At 37.0% G+C, this 17366-nt stretch overlaps 1 protein-coding gene across 1 annotated transcript; it reads right to left on the reverse strand.

The window, feature by feature from the left end:
- Positions 1–14691: 14691 nt before the first annotated feature.
- On the reverse strand, positions 14692–17160 carry LOC131987016 (GTPase IMAP family member 7-like). The gene is made up of 3 exons (XM_059352168.1): positions 17109–17160; positions 16809–16913; positions 14692–15637 (listed from the first exon to the last, which is right to left on the reverse strand). Exons 1-3 carry the CDS (start codon positions 17158–17160, stop codon positions 14874–14876), a joined length of 921 nt encoding a protein of 306 aa, XP_059208151.1. The 3' UTR covers positions 14692–14873.
- Positions 17161–17366: the final 206 nt, after the last annotated feature.

The raw sequence follows: 17366 nt of genomic DNA on the forward strand, positions 1-17366 counted from the left end.
GTGCATTCTCTGTCTTTATTATAAACCAATATTTACTACATTTCTGTTTTTATTCCGTGTTTTAGAGATCAGACAGATTCTGTCTTCTGCTTCACATTGAAGGATTCTTTGCTTTTATTCCTTTAGACTCAGTTGAAAGTGTTTTAAATCACGTGTGTGAAATGGAAACGCAGCTGTTGCTGCTGATGCTTTCTGCAGCTCAACAGTCTGCTGCTGCTGCCGTCTGCACATATAAACACGTGTTGAAAATGTCTCATTATGACTCTGAAGCAGTTTAGAGCAGAAATAAACACTCAGCTGACTGAACGTCAGTCTTTATGAAACATCAGCTGAAAACAACAGACTGTAGAAGATTCTGAGGTTAAACTTGTGATTCATTTAAACGGAGACGTGTGGGAGTTTGTTTGTGATATTACAGCAGGAAACACATGAAGCTGGTAAAACTTTACACTGTTATAAAGTCTAGAGTTTATATTTTTCACTGTTTATGATCATTAAACTTTAAACTCGTCTGATGCATCAGAATCATATCTGAACCACAGACGAACCAGTGAAACACACTTATCACAGATATAAAATATATAATAGATGTCTGTTTAAATAAATAATATCAGAACGACCGGTTAATAAAATTAATTACATATTTGTTAAAGACTAAAAGTGTTGTGGAGCTGCAGAGACGTCTGGATGTAATAATTATGTTATTTATATTCTACAGACTGAACTGGGTTTCATTCACATCCTCACAATAAAAATCACATCATATTTTAATAGATTTTTGAATAAAATAGTGCAACATGGTGAATCACATTCCAGTTTTAATGAAAAATATCTGAATTAAATGTATATTTTTTCCAAATCATGCAGCCTGAACCCTGTTTCTTCCTTGTTTCTGAAAAAATATAGACATTTTTTTCTAATAAAGTAATAAAAGTAACATAATATTTACCCAGTGTGAGGTTGGTTTCCCAGCATGCAGCAGCAGCGCCACCTGCTGGAGGAAACAAAGAGTCACAGGCAGAAATATTCACTTGTTTCATGATGTTGTGGTTTTATTTTATTGTTTTTACTTTATGGTTTCTTTATGTCTGGAGAACCAAACCACAGACTGTATATAAAGACATACACTATATATATATACAAAATGACCAAAAAAGACAAAAAATACACAAAATGACTAAAAAACCCCCACAACAGACACAAAATGACCAAAAAAATACACAAAAAGACAAAAAAAAGACACAAATAATTAAAAAAGACACAACAACAGAAACAAAATGACTAAAAAATGACACAAAATGACTAAAAAAGACACAAAATGACAAAAAAGACACAAAATGACAAAAAAAGACACAAAATGACCAAAAAAGACACAAAATGACTAAAAAAAGACACAAAATGACAAAAAAGACACAAAATGACAAAAAAGACACAAAATGACCAAAAAAGACACAAAATGACCAAAAAAGACACAAAATGACCAAAAAAGACACAAAATGACTAAAAAAAGACACAAAATGACTAAAAAGAAAGACACAAAATGACTAAAAAAAGACATAAAATAACTAAAAAAAGACACAAAATGACCAAAAAAGAGACAGAATGACCAAAAAAAACCACAGAAGACACTGTCTAAATGTTAGTTGTTTTGTTTTTAAGGCGAAGAAGCAGCAGATTTTATATCATCACATTGTGATTAAAGTATTCTCTCGTATTATATTACAATAAAATATCAACTTCTTTTTACTAATGTTGTAATATTTGTTATGGCCTTTAGAACAACATTCAGTGAGAACGTCTACCTGCTTATTGTTTATTGAGGTTAAACGTTGAATAAAGACATCTCAGATGAATGACCACAGCGAGCTGCTCACATGAAGTTAATAATAGGACTGCGTGGTAGGAGCTCATTACGTACCAGAGGTTTATGGTTGACTCTAAAAGTTATGAACTGACTTGGTTCCTGTGGTCTGAGGCTACAACCAGCAGGTCAAATACTCTTATTGTAAGTCCAACGCGCCAGATAAACAACATGTAATGTCATGCAAAGTTCTCTAGCTGCAGTCACAGCATTAAAATATGTTGTTTTTATTGTGAGGTCTGTAGAATATCAATAATACTAGAAAATTTCCTCTGGGGAAATTCTGAAAGGGCCACAGGGGCTACTGCCGGTGTGTGTACACTATGATGAGATTCTTCAGAGATTTATAACTATGCCCTTTAACCTCAAAATGTGTGTGTGTGTGTGTGTGTGTGTGTGTGTGTGTGTGTGTGTAACGTCTACATATGTTTTTTTTTAATAAAAATGAAAAAATAGCTTTGTTAGAGCGATCTAAAAAAACTGTTACATCTCCCTTTTTCAGAAATCTTCCTGCGTTTTTAATATGGGAGCCAATGAGGCTGTTGGTGGTGTTGGTGGATCATCTGTGCGTCCTACGCCCAAACTATAACTCTGACAGCTTTACCAGAGGATTGTGAGGGAGAAGACTAATTTTCCTACGTTTCTATGTATAAATTATTTCTGTAGAGTGGAATTTGCGGCCTGGAGCGCAGTTTTCAAATTCATTTTTTGACAGTTTCTTCTCTCCCTCTACACTCTGGCGATGATGTCACACACTGTGACACGAACATTCCGTGCAATACACACCCATTATAATCTCAGAATTTCTCCAAAAATGATCGTGGTCATTGAACAGGGATTGATAAAAAACTATATGACCTATCGAAACGTGGATTAATACACCGATACACAAGACTTGTGTCTACTGTTTAAAGTTTAAATGGAGTCTCTAGGTGAAATTATGCCGGAGAAGTAGACGTTTAAAAATCTCCAATTATTGTTCTTTTTCCCTCATTTTTTTTCGGCCGTCCCATTCATTTCAATGCAAAATTTTGGGCAGTTTCGTATTCTGTAGAGAAAAGTAATAGCGCACCGATCCCGTTCAAACCGCACGTTTTGATATACAATTTGCAGCTCCACAACACTTCATTCAAAGACATTTAGTCTTTAACAAATATGTCTTTATTTTATAAACCTGTGGTTCAGATATTATTGCTTTTTAACATCTATTATATATTTTATAGCTGTGATTAGTTCACTGGTTCTTCTGTGGTTATGATATGATTCTGGTGCATCAGACGGAGTTTAAAGTTTAATGATCATAAACAGTGAAAATATAAACTTGAGACTTTACAACAGAATAAAGTTAGACCAGCTTTTGTGTCTTTTTTTAGACACTTTGTATCTTTTTTGGTCATTTTGTGTCTTTTATTTTTGGTCATTTTGTATCTTTTTTTGGTCATTTTGTGTCTTTTTTGGTCATTTTGTGTCTTTTTTTTGTCACTTTGTATCCTTTTTTTGGTCATTTTGTGTCTTTTTGGTCATTTTGTGTCATTTTTGGTCATCTTGTGTCTTTTTTTGGTCATTTTGTGTCTTTTTTGGTCATTTTGTGTCTTTTTTTAGTCACTTTGTATCTTTTTTTGGTCATTTTGTGTCTTTTTGGTCATTTTGTGTCATTTTTGGTCATCTTGTGTCTTTTTTTGGTCATTTTGTGTCTTTTTTTGTTCATTTTGTCTTTTTTTGTCCCTTTGTATCTTTTTTTGGTAATTTTGTGTCATTTTTGGTCATTTTGTGTCTTTTTTGGTCATTTTGTGTCTTTTTTTAGTCACTTTGTATCTTTTTTGGTCATTTTGTGTCTTTTTGGTCATTTTGTGTCATTTTTGGTCATCTTGTGTCTTTTATTTTTGGTCATCTTGTGTCTTTTTTTGGTAATTTTGTGTCATTTTTGGTCATTTTGTGTCTTACTTTAGTCACTTTGTATCTTTTTTAGTCACTTTATATCTGTTTTTGGTCATTTTGTGTCTTTTTTTGGTCATTTTGTGTCATTTTTGGTCATCTTGTGTCTTTTTCTGGTCACTTTGTATCTTTTTTTGGTCATTTTGTATCTATTTTTGGTCATTTGTGTCTTTTTTCGGACCTAGAAGTGTTATTTCATTTCGTTTTCGTTAACTATAATAACCTTGTTCTCTAACTCTTAACTAACCTTCACCATCACAACTAAATGCCCAACCCTAACCCTAATACATGGTTACCTTTACATAAACCTGATTGTAACCTTTAACCCTTAAAACAAAGTCTGAAATCTAAAAAAAGCCTTTAAAGAAGTGAGGACCGGCCGAAATGTCCTCACTTTGCAAAAATGTCCTCACTCTGTTGGTTAAAAATGTGTTCTGGTCCTCACTATGTAGGAAGTACAAGAACACACACACACACACACACACTTGTTGCTTCTATAGACAGACTAACTGAAGGTCTCACCGCCTGCTGCTTGTTGTTTTTAGCAGTGGTGGAAAGTAACTAAGTACATTTACTCAAGTACTGTACTTAAGTACATTTTTGAGGTATTTGTACTTTACTTGAGTATTTCCATTTTTCTGTAACTTTATACTTCTACTCCACTACATTTTAGAGTTAAATATTGTACTTTTTACTTCACTAAATTTAGCTTAAGTTACTTTTCAGGTCGATATTTAACATAAAAACATGATGAATTTAAAGTGATTATGCATATTTATAAATTAAACCACATAACGGTAGATAAAATATTTAAAATGAGCCCTAACACCAACCAAACTAAAACACTGCTTACATACATGCACCACTAATTATAATAATAATAATACAATATATTTAGAATATATAAAACAATCTGAGTGGGTTCATTCTGCATAACGAGTACTTTTACTTTTGATACTTTAAGGACATTTTCTGATACTTTTGTACTTTTACTTCAGTAAGTTTTGAATGCAGGACTTTTACTTGTAGTGGAGTTATTTCACAGTGTGTATTAGTACTTTTAATGCAGTAAAGGATGTGAATACTTCTTACAGATCTGGTTCTTAATTCATTTGTGTGCTTTCTTTCTATCTTTTTATTGCACCAAATAACAAATACAAACTAAACTAAACCACAAATGTCAGTTCCCTTTTTTTCTTTTGTCTGACACGTTAGCAGTTAAACCCACACGCTCCATCACTAGGTTTGAGGAAATAGTTCAAAGTGATTTAGATTCATGTTTCTGATTGTTCTGATTCTGGTTCTTCCAACAAGTGAAGTAAGAAATAAAAGAAATAAAAGAAATAAAAGAATAGTTTCAGTTGTTCCATCGTTTATTTTCTGTTCTTTCACTTTCCATGAAACTCAGAGAACGTTTGTGTGTCGACGGTCACAATAATAAGTTGAGACTTTCTAATTGAGTTTCATATGAACACAGACACTGAAACCACAAACTGTGGTTAGTGTGTGTGTGTGTGTGTGTGTGTGTGTGTGTGTGTGTGTTCTTGTACTTCCTACATAGTGAGGACCAGCAAAGTGAGGACATTTCGGCCGGTCCTCACTTCTTTAAAGGCTTTTTTTTTTTAGATTCCAGACTTTGTTTTAAGGGTTAAAGGTCACATGATAATGATAATTAACTGAAACTGTATTGTGTGGTTACAAAACTAACTAAAATTATAGTGAAAATGTCCTTCGTTTTCCTCTTTGTCCACTTTTTTCATACATAATGAAGATGGATCAGACAAAGGAAATAAAGGCAAAATTTACTGTGACCTCTTTTAATCTCCCACCCAACAAATACCCCATTACAAAAAACTACAACTAATAAAAACTAAACTAAAACTAGCAAACTCACTCTAAAAACTCATTAAAACTAACTGGATTTGAAAACAAAAATTCACAACAAAATTAAAACTAAAACTAATGAAAAATCCAAAACTATTATAACCTTGGTAGTTCCAATGAGGGTCCTCACAAAGATAGAAGTACAAGAATGTGTGTGTGTGTGTGTGTGTGTGTGTGTGTGTGTGTGTGTCTGTCTTCATCTCGCTTCCTTCTTCTCTGTCTCAGTCTGAATCTTTGAGTCATTTGCATCTTATCGTAGTTTTTTGTCCTTTTTCTTTGTTGGCTGAATCTCAATTTTTCCATCAATAATCACTGAGACCGGTAGGAGCACAACTTTATTATCATTATATCACATGATATATATGTTTATTTATATTTATTATACATGGTTAATGATGTATTAAAGCCTGAGCGTCCAGTCAGACTTCCCTGTTCGTCTGGATCGTCGTCTTTTCTCTTATTTAGTTTTAAACATGGAGAACTTTTTTAAATATGAATAGAACATTTTACGTGAATCACACAGCTTTCTTTTAAATCATCTCAGTTTAAAAGAGTTTTTATTAAATGAAATAAGAAAAATATTAAATAACAATAATTTAAAACTCTTCAACACACTACAAATGATTTGTTTCTTACCAAGATAAAAAAAAACTTTAGATAATTTAGATAGTGTTAGATAATTTATCTAGTTTTTTTAAGAGTTAATTTCTTATTTTAAGCGTTCAACATGCTTATTTCTAGATTTAATAATCTTAATTTAATAAATCTTGTCAAGGTAAATTATCTGTCCATGCAGCAAGATCATTTTCCTCAGATTTTTTTTTTTTTTTACAGTGCAGAACTGTGAATATGGTGGAAGAAATATTCAGAATGTTTACTTCAGTTTGAAAATAGTTCTTCATAAGTAAAACTTTTGTTAAGTAAAAAGATAAAAGTATTATCAGCAAACTGTAGCTGAAGTAAAAGCTCTGTTATAAAAGTGCTTTTATTTTATTTTATTTTTTATTTTATTTTATTTTAATTTTAATTTAATTTTAATTTAATTTTAATTTTAATTTTAATTTTAATTTTAATTTTAATTTTAATTTTAATTTATTTTATTTTATTTTATTTTATTTTATTTTAATTTTATTTTTATTAATTAATTTAAACAAAACACAACATAAATCACCAATGGACAAACACAGTAAAAAAAAAAAGAGAAAAAAATAAAATAAAGAGAACAACAACAAGAAAATCACTAAACCAACCTAAATAAATAAATAAATAAGTGCTTTTATGTATTATTGGAATATTATTATTATTAATGCATTAACATGGAGGCAACATTTCATTTGACTCATTTTATAAAGTGTCTGTTTACTAAAGTTAACGTGAGAACTCAGCTTCTTGGTCTGAACCACACACACACACACACACACACACACACACACACACACACCTACCACTGAAACTGTGTGTTTCCTGCTCACAGTGATTGACAGCTGAGGGGGCGGGGCCAGCAGAGTCCTGCAGCAGCTGATTGGACTCCAGATGGGGACCGTGCTGGTTCTGGTCTGGTTCTGGATCCTGATGGTGCACAGTGACGGTTTGTTTCTGTCAATCATATGACATCACATGTTGTCTTTAACCCTTTGATGACAACATATAAACAACATATAAACACCTTCTAATACACAACATTTCTCATGTTATTTCATGCTGCTGTGTGTGTGAATATCTTTTTAAAATTTTTATTACAACAGATCATTATATCCATTTTCCTGCATTGTTGTGCATTAGAAGAGTAGTGATACAAAAAGTGATTCACTAAATTAACAATGTGAGTATATGTGTAACTATGTTTGTCTTATTTTGAAGGTTTAACTTTAAAGGAGTTGTTAGAACCACCAGATTTCATTGGAAAATCACATATTTTAACATTTGAGACTTATTAGAGCCACCAAATAATAATTTCCATTGGAAAAAACACCAATTTAACAAAATAGGATAGTTAATATTTGTGTCTTCTTTATCAGGTTTTAAATTGGTGACAACATATAAACACCTTCTAATGCACAACATGGGTCAAAAATCACCTTGTGCATTAGAAGAGTAGTGATAAAAAAAGGGTTTTATTCAAAATGTAAGAAATGAAAACACAAAATTAGGATGTATGATGATCAAAAACAAGTTATTTGAGGAAAAACCTGCAATACTGAATGATGAAATTAATTTATAGCAAAAATACAGAATATAAAAACAAAGTTGGGTCACTTTAGACCATGTTGTGCATCAAAGGGTTAATGATCTGATCTGACCTTTGACCCCAGCCACGGAGATCATCACAGCTCGCAGCGGGGAGGCCGTCCTGATGACCTTTGACCTCAGAGGGCTGAACAGAACTCAAAATGTGCAGGACGTCAGGTGGACACACCCCAACCTGGTGATGTCACTGAAGAGGGACAGGATGACGTGTCACCACGGACGCTGCCAGTTGCTGAGAAACGGCACGCTGAGATTCAGCCGAGTCGAGGCTGCAGACTCGGGAACCTACACCATGGAGGCGTTCAATGAAGACGGGACGCGAGTGGTGAAGAAAGACTTCCTGCTCAGAGTGGACGGTGAGTCCAGGACCACAGGGACAAAGGGACCTGCAGGGAAAGAACCAGCAGGTAATGGTTCTACACAGTTCTACTACTGTGGGTTACATGTCAGAGGACTATTCAGATTCAGAGGTCTGAGACTAGATTCAAAGGTCTTGGGACTAGATTCAGAGGTCTGAGACTAGATTCAGAGGTCTGAGACTAGATTCAAAGGTCTTGGGACTAGATTCAGAGGTCTGAGACTAGATTCAGAGGTCTGAGACTAGATTCAAAGGTCTTGGGACTAGATTCAAAGGTCTGAGACTAGATTCAGAGGTCTGAGACTAGATTCAAAGGTCTTGGGACTAGATTCAGAGGTCTGAGACTAGATTCAAAGGTCTTGGGACTAGATTCAGAGGTCTGAGACTAGATTCAGAGGTCTGAGACTAGATTCAAAGGTCTTGGGACTAGATTCAGAGGTCTGAGACTAGATCCAAAGGTCTTGGGACTAGATCCTAAAGTCTGGGGACTAAATTAAAATGATTCAGATTCAGAGGTCTGGAGACCAGATTCAAAGTGTCTGGGGACTAGATTTTTATTGGTCTGGGGACTAGATTCAGAGGTCTATCTGAAGAGTTCTGGGTACTAGATTAAACAAATCTGGGGACCAGATTCAGCTAGTCAGCAAATTGTCCTGGATCTAATCTAGTCCCCAGACCTTTGAATCTAGTACCCAGACTTTTGGATCTAGTCCCCAGACTTTTGGATCTAGATCCAAAAGTCTGTTTTCAAAGTAACTTGTTACATTAAAATTAAAATACTCATAAAATGTGTACCGTTACAACGTAATACAATAAGTTACAGGTGTTTTTAGGTGTGTTTAGGTGTTTTAAGGTGTTTTTTTTACGTTTCCATGAATGCCCAATAAGAAGGAACGTTTTAATAAAAAAGATCTGAGTCCTCCTGAGTCTTGAAATGATATTATTAGACCAACGGGGCTTCGCACCGAGCACTACTGTTATACTGTGGATTTCTTCTTCTTCCTCTTCCGGACGCAATTTGGTCCCGCTACTAGTGCTACAACTTGAAGAGAGAACAATAATTGGAGATATTTAAACGTCTACTTCTCCGGCATAATTTCACCTAGAGACTCCATTTAAACTTTAAACAGTAGACACAAGTCTTGTGTATCGGTGTATTAATCCACGTTTCGATAGGTCATATAGTTTTTTATCAATCCCTGTTCAATGACCATGATCACTTTTGGAGAAATTCTGAGATTATAATGGGTGTGTATTGCACGGAATGTTCGTGTCACAGTGTGTGACATCATCACCAGAGTGTAGAGGGAGAGAAAAAACTGTCAAAAAATGAATTTGAAAACTGTGCTCCAGGCCGCAAATTCCACTCTACAGAAATAATTTATACATAGAAACGTAGGAAAATTAGTCTTCTCCCTCACAATCCTCTGGTAAAGCTGTCAGAGTTATAGTTTGGGCGCAGGACGCACAGATGATCCACCAACAACACCAACAGCCTCATTGGCTCCCATATTAAAAACGCAGGAAGATTTCTGAAAAAGGGAGATGGAACAGTTTTTTTAGATCGCTCTAACAAAGCTATTTTTTCATTTTTCTTAAAAAAAAAAACATATGTAGACGTTCAGGAAGAACTCAGGATGCTCAAAGTGAAGTTGGATCAATGATAGGTATTATGGTTTTGCCAAAAATTCTTTCTGTTCGAGGCCAGAAATTCCAGTCTGTCTACCTCTGTTACGGAACATTGACAGTTGGTGGCAGTTATTTCTGTTGATTGCTTTGATCTGATTGCCTTTGATCTTTGATGTGATTACAGTTACAGATACACTCCTCACACATGCATGCACATGCTTCAAACACACACACACACACACACACACACACACACACACATTTTGAGGTTACAGGGCATAGTTTGAAATCTCTGAAGAATCTCATCATAGTGTACAAACATTGGCAGTAGCCCCCGTGGCCCTTTCAGAATTTCCCCAGAGGAAATTTTCTAGTTCTGTTGATTGCTCTGCTCTGATTGGTCGACCGCAAAGCCTTTGATGCTTTGATGTGATTACAGTTACAGACACACACACACACACACACATTTTGAGGTTAAAGGCCATAGGTTGCTGTATAAATAAATACTTGTAAAGGAATGCTTGTTGTAGGTGTGCTCCTTGTATATAATATAGTATCATAACATTACTAGTATTAATTGTTTTAAATCTCTGAAGAATCTCATCATAGTGTACACACACCGGCAGTAGCCCCCGTGGCCCTTTCACTGTTTACCCAGAAATTTTTTTACAAATTTTAGTTGTAAATGCTCTGCAGAGATTAACAGCCGTGTGTCAGCAGGCGGCGGCAGCGTTCTGGTGTCGGTGTTGGTCTGCTGCGCTCTCCTGCTGCTGCTCTTCGTCCTCTTCTTCATCATGAGGAGGAGGAGGAGGAGGGGGAGGAGCCAGAGCGTCCGGACCGCAGGTACAACAGCCAATCAGAGACACGAGGAGCTGCAGAAATCTCATCAGATTAATATTAATGAGACGTTAACGGATTATAATCTGCTGCAGGTACGCTGGAGGAAAACGTTTACGTGACGATGCACGGTCACCGTGGCAACAACAAGAAGGAGGGGGAGAAGCAGGAGATAGAGGAGGAGTCTCCTTATGGTAACGCACACACACACACACTGATACAAACACACACACACTGATACAAACACACACACACTGATACAAACACACACACACACACACACTGATACACACACACACACACACACACACACTGATACATACACACACACACACACACACACACTGATACATACACACACACACACACTGATACATTCACACACTGATACATACACACACACACACACACACACACTAACACACATCCACAGACACACACACACACACACACATAAACACACAAAGCACACATTGACACACACAGACACACACACACACTACACACACACACTACACACACACACGCAGACACACACACTGACACACACACACACGCTAACAGTTGCTAACAGATGCTAACTTGTTCTCCTCTCAGTTCCCTTTAGTCCCGTTGTTGTCGTGGCAACACCAATCACAGAGCCGGCGTCTGCTGATGTAGAAGAAGACATCTACGTGTGACGACCAATCAGAGCTCGCCGTGTCACACCTCAACTCTTCACAGTTTCACATCAACTGTCCTCTACTTCTTCACTTTATAACAATTATCGTTTAATGAAAATAAAGTAAACTTGTACAGAAAAACCTTTGAGATCATTCTGTTATTTTTGTTCTGAGGAGTTCGGCTGGAGATAAACTGTTTCCTTTGTTCACCAGTGGTGGAAAGTAACTTACTTAAAAGTTACTAACCTTGAGTATTTCCACGTACGTATCTCCATACTACTACTCCACTATATTTTAGAGGTAAATATTGTACTTTTACTGTACTACATTCAGCTGACAATTACTTTTCAGGTCAAGATTTAACATAAAAAGCAGTATATTAAATAGTTAAAATGAGCCTTTTCTTTACTAAATGAAATGCAAATGCATCAATAAAAATAAGTTTAGAATTTATAAAACTTTCTGCATAACAAGTACTTTTACTTTTGATACTTTAAGTACATGTTGATACTGATACTTTTGTACTTTTACTTCAGTAAGTTTTGAATGCAGGACTTTTACTTGTAGTGGAGTGATTTCACAGTGTGGTATTAGTACTTTTACTGCAGTAAAGGATCTGAATATTTTTCCACCACTTGTGTTCATGTACACAACTGTCTCTAAACTTCACATACTTGCCTGTGTACAACATGTGTAACTGGAGGATTCCACCAGAGGGCGCAGCAGACACATCAGACTGAAGAGAACTGCAGGATATAAAGAACAAACATGGCAACACTCAGAAGGCAGGAAAGCAAGTTTATCTCCAACCTTAGAAACTAAATATCTGACTGCCGACCACACTCCAACACTGTTTATAACAAGTGGGGTTAAAACTTTTCCACCAGTTAATGCAGGCTAATATCTCAACATTGTGAGACATTAAAAGTTGCAGAATTCAGGGACTAGCTGCAGAATTTTGAACACTAGTTGTGGGACCAAGCTTGAGAATTCTGGGGAATCTTTTTTAATTTTTTTTTATTTAAAACACATTTATATAAACTTCCACTAGTTCAGGTCTCTGGAGAGATTTCTGCTGGCGGAATCTGGTCAGATATTTCATAACCCCTAAGTTAAAATGTGTGCAAACAGGGGAGACAGCCAGGGGACTGTGTTGGAGGAACTGCGGTGAACAACTAGCAGACCACTTTCATATATTTTGGAGCTGCTCAGCTATTCAGCCATATTGGCAAAATATTACACAAGTAGTAAAAAACATTTTTGGTGATGTAATCAACAGCTCTTTTTCTTCAATCTACCTGGGTAATATTGCACCCCATATATTGGGGCGAGATAAATATCTTTTAAAAATATTATTAGCAGCTAGTAAGAAAGCTGTTACTCGCAGCTGGCTGCAAACTGCACCTCCGGCGGAGTCCGACTGGATCAATATTGTGACCAATATTCAAAATATGGAAAGAATGACCTTTTCGTTAAATCTACAGACTGATAAATACTTGCACTATTGGGAAAAATGGATTGTGTACATGTCCGAAAGAGATGCTCATTGAGCCATCATTGTATTTGTAACTTTACCAGTGTAATATCTGAATGAATGTATAGGTGACCAACTGTTTGTTCTATGTATCTCTGTATGTTGTCTATGTTTGTTCTATAAAAATAAAGTACAAAAAAAAAACACATTTATATAAAAGTAAACAAGGGTACTACGGAAAAACAGAAAAAAAATGATGTAGGAAGAGTAAGTTGAGGAACCAGACCCAAAACAACTGATGGAGATGGAGAGGGGTCCAGGCTGCTGCGTGTTCAGCCCCATTACCCAGACCCCTCTCCACGGACCCGCGTAAGAAACCTGCACCCCCAAATCGCCCCCACAAAGAAAAAACAAACATAGAAAGGCATATATATCTTGAATGTATAAATCAGCCATTTCCATATTTAAACTATTAACTCCATGACAGCCAGAACATAGAAAAAATAGGACATTATATGGTAACAATAGAAACTTATCCATAAAACATTAAAATTAAAGTAAAGAAAAATCATTGATCTTCATCCCAATCTTTTATAATTGCTAATATTTGCCAACCATCTGATTGTGGCTTTCTTTTATTTTTTATCATAAACTTGGTCAATAAATAATGATGTTTAAGGAACATAGTGAACGGTTCCAATTTAATATATTTTTCTTTTTGGGAAAAAAGAGAGAAAAAAAAAGTCTAACTTCTTATCTTTCAAACCGTATATTGTTTCAACCGTGTACGTTAGCCTTGGGTTTACCAGAGTCGGCTAAAGGACGCTAACGCTGGTGAATTAGCCGTAAGCTAACTGTAGCCCAATATGGGACACTTGGATCTCCTCACTGTAAAACAATAAAACAATAAAACAACAGGGTTTTTTTGGGGGTAAATTGGATGTTTCTGGGTAAGCCAAATAAATGTCACCGTTATCAACCATCGTTATAACACACCTGGACCGTACTTCTGTCCTTCACAATAAAATACAGTACAGTAAAAATACAGATGTATTCTTAAGATCGTCACCCAAGCATTCTTACTGCTTTCTCTCATCAGAGTTACTTTCATATTGTAATTAAACATGTAAATCTCCATGTACATAAATGAAATTCCACATGTGGTTTGTTAAATATGTATAAATCAATTATACCTACACTGGTGGTGGCCATCTTATTCTAAATGACTGTGAAAACACCGGAAAGTGCGGCATTGTAGATGTGTCAGATTTGGGATACAGTCTCTATAGGTCTATTGGGACTCGCTGTAGAATATTGGAAACCAGTTCCAGAATTTTGTCGAGCAGTTGCAGGATTCTGAGGGGAACTACTTCCAGAATCCTGGACACTGCTTACATCTGGGGACATTTCTCTAGTATTCTGGGGGTCTCGCTGTAGAATTCAGGGACAAGTTAAAAAATGTTGGGGACTATTTGCTGAATTTTGGGAACCAACTGTAGAATTCTGGGGACAAGTTGGAGAATATTGGAGCCTATTTACTGAATTCTGGGGCAAGTTGCTAAAGTTTGTGGAGTACTTCAATAATTGGGGAGACTAGTTAAGTGGTTTTACACAAATAATTATTTACATGAATAAAAACAGACATACATAGAGACTGAATACATTTAAGAAAGCACAACATCTTGTTAAAATAATAGAGTCTTGCATCTTGAGTCTTTTGTGACTGAGACTTTTCTCCGCTGGTTATATGAAATATGTGAAATGATATATTAGATTAACAGTCACACGACTGTTAATCTAATATATCATTTCACATTTACATTTACATTTACATTTAGTCATTTAGCAGACGCTTTTATCCAAAGCGACTTACAGGAAGAGTAAAAGCAACAAAATTTCACATATTTCATATAACCAGCATGCAGCGGCAGTGTTTTGGTGGAGTTTCAGCAGAGTTGCACAAGACAGTCGAGAGTCCAGAAGAGTTCAGTTCAGTTTCAGGGTTTCACAAAACTTGCCAATATCTATTATGGAGTCAGTCTTGACCGTCTGCTCTACAACGTGACGGACTCCTTCCTCTAAAGCTCTGTAGTAGCGCTTCACCTCCTCCAGCTCATCCTGCAGCTTCTTCTCCATCTGTTGATGTTCCTCTTTAGCTTCACTCAGCTTCTTCTCGTACTTTTCCTCCACAGATTTGATTTCTTCCTCCAGTTTCTTCTCGTAGAACTCTCTGAGTTCGGCCTCTCTCTCATCCAGCCTCTTCACCACCTCCTCATAGGTGTCGTTGGAGTAAAACTGTCCTCCGTTGGCACCAACCATCTCCTGCACCTTGTCCAGCAGCTCCAGGACCTGTCCACGATCATTGGCTTTGAGGTTGTTGAAGACGTGATATCTATTTCTGGCCTTCTTCAGGACCTCCTGCAGCTCAGGTTCAGCCTCCTGCAGCAGCTGTTTGAAGTCTGACTTGACTCGGTCTCCGTGAGTGAAGAGGACGATGGTGTACTTCCAAGCATCCTCTCCGAAGATCTCCTCCACCTTCCTGACGGCGTTTCGGTCCTCTGCTGTGAAGGGCTCCAGTTTGATGACCAGCAGGATGGCGTGGGGCCCCGGGGCCGACATGTTGATGCATTTGGCGATCTCTCTCTGCACGGTTTCATTAGCCTGCGACGTGTCAAAGAGTCCAGGAGTGTCGACGATGGTCACCTGCCTGTCGGACACCTGACCCGTCTGCTTATAGCACTGCCTGGTCACTGAGGAGAGAGAAGAAAGATTCATTAGATCTGTGCTTTTTATTCCAGGTCAGAGTCACGTCGATGGTTTGTAGAGGGGTGTGCCTCTGACGTGGGCTAATTATCAGTTCGGCGGGTAGCTTTCTATGGCCGTTGAAACTAATGATGAAAAGTGGGAGAACAGATTGACAAAACAAGTTGACAATTGTTCAGAACTTCCTGTAATTTTTCCAAAAGTCAGAACAATCCCATCAAACATCTACAAGCTAGAAACAAGCAGAACCAGGATTCAGTTTGATCCAGACCAAGACTTTCACTCGTACCCCTTTTCAACCAAGCTGGTTGCCCAACCGCAAACCGGTTCATCGCTTTTTGCCTGCCAAATAACTGGCTCTTGGCCAAGAATACTGGTTCCAGAGTTGCACCAACTCTCTGCTGGTCTTGAAACGTGAACCGCTACGTCAGGGGCTGGGGGCGGGGCTATCCGACCAACACGACCAACTCGGTGCCGTTAACGGCTCTGTAACGTCTCACCTCCACTATGAACGTGCCCGAAGCGGGATGAAGGGATCAAATGATCTCACCAATTTAAGCCTCCAGAGGTAGTCAAAGAGGTGGAACATTGGTGGGACTGTTGGAAGTGGGACCACTATGAACGGGACATCGGGGCGAAGCGGGATATTTGATGTCTAACACACACCTCCCACTGGGTCCGACAGTCATCAATCACTGTTCACTGCGGCCGCCATCGCTAACTGCGCACATTGTCCGCTGCTGATCGTAAACAAACCGGCATGCTAACTGTGCACAGAGTGTCCGGTACTTGTTGTAAACAAACGGAGGTCGCTAAGTGAACACATGCTGCTGCAGCACATACACACTGTACTGCTACAAGGATAATTCTTAGTCTATTAACATTGACTAAGTTTATGTTAACTCATTTTCAAGACCTTTCAAAATAGTATTTAAGACATTTTAAGATAATTTTTGACATTCTAAGGTCTTAAATTCACATTATTGGATTTTAGACGTTTTAAGACTTTAAGTGTCAGTAAGTTGGTTGTTGATCAGGTGAATTGTTGGTATCTGACTTCCTGTAGTCATCAGGAAGATCTCAGTAGAAAACCAATCACCAATCAATCAGTAGAAGTAAGTTTGGTATTTCCTGAAGTTAACTCTGTGTGTGTTTTACCTGACAGTGGGCTGGCAGCTGCAGTGAAGACCAGTCCTCCCAGTATGGTGTTTCCACTGGAGCTCTTCCCTGATCCAGTCTTACCAACAAGAACCAGCCTGAAGTCTGACAATGGGAACACACAGACTAAAACAGTGACTTTATGTATTTTACACATCTAGTCAGCTGGTTTTAATGTACTGGTGGATCTGGAGAGAAGTTATTGATAATGTTTTCATGTTTAATTAATAAATGACATAATGAATCAATCTGCACAATGTGAGCTTCTTGTTGGAGAACTTGTGATGGAAGGTTTCATACCTGGAGGGTCCTCCCTACTCCATCTTCTTCTTCTTCCACTGCCTTGGATCATCTGTGCTCCTGTTCATTAAGAAACAAAGAGGACTGTTCAGATATGGACTATTTAAAAACTGCTTCTGCTTAGGTTGGCTGTGATGTTTGTGTCCTGGCCTGTTTCTGTTATTAAAAATATATATTTGAGAAACTTGACATCTGTTTTCTGTCTCTCAGCTAAATGTTTTGTTTGGTTCATCATAATGTACTGAGTTCTTGTTTATA

The sequence above is a fragment of the Centropristis striata genome, chromosome 15, assembly GCF_030273125.1.
Source record: "Centropristis striata isolate RG_2023a ecotype Rhode Island chromosome 15, C.striata_1.0, whole genome shotgun sequence".
In the NCBI taxonomy this organism is placed as follows: Eukaryota; Metazoa; Chordata; class Actinopteri; order Perciformes; family Serranidae; genus Centropristis; species Centropristis striata.